At 38.0% G+C, this 4,550-nt stretch overlaps 1 protein-coding gene across 1 annotated transcript in view; it reads right to left on the bottom strand.

Annotated features, from left to right (window-relative positions):
* The window catches only part of PPP2R2C (protein phosphatase 2, regulatory subunit B, gamma), a 141,288-nt gene extending 137,962 nt beyond the window's left edge, over positions 1-3,326 (bottom strand). The window contains exon 1 of the mRNA XM_009328842.1: positions 3,184-3,326. Coding sequence (XP_009327117.1) covers positions 3,184-3,253 — 70 coding nt within the window. The 5' untranslated portion in view covers positions 3,254-3,326. The remainder of the gene's footprint in view (positions 1-3,183) is intronic.
* Positions 3,327-4,550: the final 1,224 nt, after the last annotated feature.

Genomic DNA, 4,550 nt, shown 5'->3' with positions numbered 1-4,550 from the left:
TCCCTACACAAACAACTCCAATTAAAGCAGTTTCCTTCAAAAACCACTTTTGAAAGTGATCATTGAAAAAACTTACCGAGTATTGCTGCTGGAATTAAATTGCCTGTAACATACTTTTAAGACTTACAATGACAAAATTATTCAAGTCCTGCTTGTTTTAACTCCATTGGTTTTATTACAGATATGCATATGTAACAGGAGAAATAAGTCCAGGTAGTCACTGTTGTCATATGTGTGTTTATAATGCCTATTACCAGAAACAGTGTAACATCAACAGTAAAACATCAACCATCAAATCACGTAATTTTTGAGATTTAAAAACCAATTCAATTTTCCATCAAGGTGATACAGATAACCCCAATGTTACAAAATAATGACCTATCAAAGAGATTAAATCCGACTTTGCTCAAGTAAGCAGTTTCGTTAGGAACACACTAGGTCCACTAGCAAGAGCAGAGCAAATCAGATTTGGCTCACAGTTTTCCTATACCCTGTGAATTCATGTGTCACCCCATTATTTTTTTTTTTAAATCACTGAAGAAGTAAAAGAGGAAGAGAACTAAAGCAATACTATAGTTAACCCAACATCTTGATTATTGTTGGCTTTACTTTCCTCAGGGAATAGAGAGGAAGAAAGTACATATAAAGGTCAGAAATACCTCCTTTTGTAAATGAATTTAGTCTGCTGCATGGAGCAGCAAGGACAGAGGACACCCCTTATCAAGATTTTAAAACTCTGAAAACAGAAGAGGAAATTGTAGTTATTCACAGACAACAACGAATCAGGAACTTCTCTAATACACTGGATACAATATAAAGTCTGTCTTTGTTTTAAATAGTGGATTACAAAAGCCAAAGATGCCAAAAGAAAGACTTGGGTTCAGCCCCAATAAAATTATTTTCCAATATAACAAAGCAACACATTACCGCCTGCAACTGCGTTTCTATATGTATGTTACCATCATACATGCAGCACTAACATATCATAGGATCAAATGCAAGGACTGTGAAAGGACTTCAGGCCTTTACAGATGAGAAGTGCTAAAGGTTGTTTCATGGAGCCAAATCTCTACATAAAATAAAAAAAAAAAGAACAGAAAAAACAAAGCACATTTTAAGCACCAGTTTAGCTTACGTATTCATTATGCATTTTAAACAAAGTGTATCAATGAGAAATTAAAATTTGTGATGGGCTTCTTTGAGCTGAAGGTGTCCCTGGAAAAATTTCACAGATAAATCCATTCCCTCATGATTTTCATGATCCTTCAAAGGGTGTGGCAATGTCAGGTATAACAGATGTGAAGAATTTTATTACAGCTGACAAACTGAGCATTCCCAAGAAACTTTACACAGTCAGAGCTGAAGAACTAACATTTTGCTACTGAAGGTTTCCCATACTTCATCCACCTCAAACTCAGATGCCAACATATTTCATGATGACTTCTGATCACAGGGAAAATACAATACAGGCTGACACTGATATTCAAGGTATATTTTGACCCACTTCAGACAAGTCACTCCATGTACAATCGTGGAAGAACATCCAGTCCTTCTGATCCAAATATCAAGTGAAGATGAAAAGTGAGAAAATCTAAAACTTGTGTCAGCAGTGTCCGCAAAAATACTAAAAACCTCCATCTAATTTTTAAAACACCCATAACATACAAAAGAGAAGAATATTGATTTGCAAAATCCGTAAGGGATTATTTTCCTCAGATTACAAAACTGACAAGACTCGAAAGTCCGAATTTTAACATAGCTGCACATGCCCATTAAATATACATCTGAATCTCAACATGTAGCAAGTACACTGCAGTAATTAGATTCTGCAAAATGCACAGTATAAGGCATAAATTTATAAATTTAAGACAAAGTTTCTTCAAATGTTATTACAGATGACTACATCTCAAAACATAAGTCATCATTCAGACAAAAAGCATTAACCAAAAATTCAAAACAAATTAAAAAATGCACCAAGACATGAACCAGAATGCAAAGAATGTCCTAGAGGCAAGATTAGCAAACAATTACACCAGCCAGTGGTAACATTTACACTACACAGCTTTTTTAATTTTTCTTCTGAAAAATCTACTTTGTGTTCCCAGTATGGCAAAATCATCCTGCTGTTTTCTACATTCTAAAAAAAATGCAAATCATCAATTATCAAGAGAGCATCAGCTGATCACATTTCAGGATGCAGCATGGGAGTATTAAGTGACTGAGCATTGATCAAATGACGACAGAATCTGGAGACTGAGTCTCAAGTAGTATTGGTTGACCCTGCTGTTAAGTATGTTCATATTATATAAGCCTACACTGAAGTACTGTTTCTGCTGCTGGAAAGTGCTGTTAAAACTCTGCACACACAAATATATTTGCAAAGTCAAGCACCTACAAATACATTTCTCCTGTTCAGTCAATCAATCTTAAAATGGCCTGCTCTTAAACCAACTTTCTGGCAAGGAAATATGGATCAGTACCTGACCCAACCATTTCACTGGTCTCAAGATAAATTCTCTCAGCATTTAATGTATGTCACCTGCAGGAAAATTCCTTTCTATGTAATAAGCTACCAGCCACTGAATGATTTACAATGAAGGTACCTTTTCTTTTCTCATGTACCTTGCACATACACAGAGGACGGAAAGAAGGCAGCAGTATTTCAAAAGATTATGCTTACATATCCCTTCTAAATGTATACGGTTCTCTAAGGAACAATCAACTCGGCAATGTCTGTGATGCTCAGGCTACAATTACCAAAATGAGATGCATAACCTTTATTACACCAGCAAACAGTTAACTTTACAGATTATTTCTCTTACTTTAGTGCTCTCAAATCTTTCACCTTCTTTTAAGTAATCAACTGCTTCCAATCTTCCACATTGCAGCTACTGTGCATTCAATGCCAGGTGCTGCACACCTCACTAGCACAAACTCAGCACAATGCAAGACCTTCTTTAGCTCATATAGTTTCATATACTGCTGTAGCATGACAGAATGCCTTCGCGATTTAGCAAATTCAGACAGATTCTGTTGCTACATCACACAGAAAAATGCCTTGAAAGTCTCCCTGTTTAAAAAAAAAAAAAAAAAAAAGGAACAGCCTACATCTCCAAAATGACAGTGCATTCCTGGCATAGAATATGCAATACAAGAAGAGAATAATGACAGTATTTCTGTTACCTTCAGTCACATAGTTGTGGTCTCGAAGAAAGCTGTGGTTAATTTTTCGTGTGTCCGTGTCCTCGCCCATTTACAGCAGGATTACTCAGCATGCCTATCCGCAGTGGACTGATAGCATCAGCAGAGGTCGTCACAAGAGCACCATCCATGCTGCCACTGCCTAGCAGAGGCGGAGAACACACTGGGCTACTGAGCACAGCATAATGAGAGCTAGTGATGCAGCACAGATTTGGGGAGGGAGGGTGAATAACGATCGGGAAAAAAAAAAAAAAAAAAGAAAAAAAAAGAAAGAAAAAGAAGTAACGGGAGAAAGACGGAGGGGAAAACGGCTCCAATAAATTATGAATGCAGAAAGCCAGTAGGGAGCTTGCGTGAAGGGAATACAGGCACTTCTCCCACAGTTAAAGAATAACCCAATTGTTTAGTCAGGTACTCCTTAAACAAGTGCCCACGCAGAGTCTCCTCCAAGTGCCTGCTGCTGGGGATCTTGCTGGATGCTGTAAAGTGGCAATCAGCGTACTGCAGCAAAACCCGCCTGGAGAAGGGCTCTGATTGCTGTTGCTGCTACTGCTGTCATATGCCTGTGCTGCATCAGAGCAGGCCCCTCCCAGTCAGCCGCTCGCTGCCCAACCGCACAAGATCTGCATGTAGTAAAGTGAAAAATGAGACTGCAGGTAATTATTTTAGCTCTTCTGCTGGTAAGATGGGCAATGAAGAAATTAAGGGAGGGGATGTGGGAGAAAAAACTTGAAGCTGCTTAAATGGGTTTGCATTGACACATACTGCACACTAACATGCGACCACAATTTTGTGCTAGTCGATACTGTCATATGCAGCAAAAGCAACAGTCGTTCAATGTCAGCCTGTATAAATATTACTGAAGTAGCCAAATACCTGCCTATGCAAACGGAATCGTTAGAGGCAAGGCAACCATTTAGCAGAAGTACGATAAAATAATTGTTATTTATCTTTTATTTTTTGCCCGTTTTGTAGATAAAAGACAAATTACAAAGTATGAAAAAAATGAGGGCCAGAAAACAATCTCTGTGGCTTCCCTGTACAGGAAAGGAAGGCTGGACAAAGGGAATGTTTGCAGGTCATGACGTTTTCTTAGACCTGCTACTTTCATTCACTGCATTATCCCATCACCTTGAAAAAGTAATGCTGAAATCTGTACACTCAGAAATAGGAAAACAAGTAGAAGAGGAAAATTACTCACTTGGATTATAAAATAAAGCTTGTTCTTTAGTTCGAGTGTTTAATGGCTTACATTACAGCAAAATTCTTTCAACTGAACAGACAAGCAGTTTCCTTAAACTTTCAGTATCTGTTCATGAAACCATGAACTGTTTGCTGCAGGAGGCACG

Source organism: Pygoscelis adeliae, unplaced genomic scaffold (genome assembly GCF_000699105.1).
Source record: "Pygoscelis adeliae isolate BGI_AS28 unplaced genomic scaffold, ASM69910v1 Scaffold66, whole genome shotgun sequence".
In the NCBI taxonomy this organism is placed as follows: domain Eukaryota; kingdom Metazoa; phylum Chordata; class Aves; order Sphenisciformes; family Spheniscidae; genus Pygoscelis; species Pygoscelis adeliae.
This window is presented reverse-complemented; position numbering and strand designations above follow the sequence as displayed.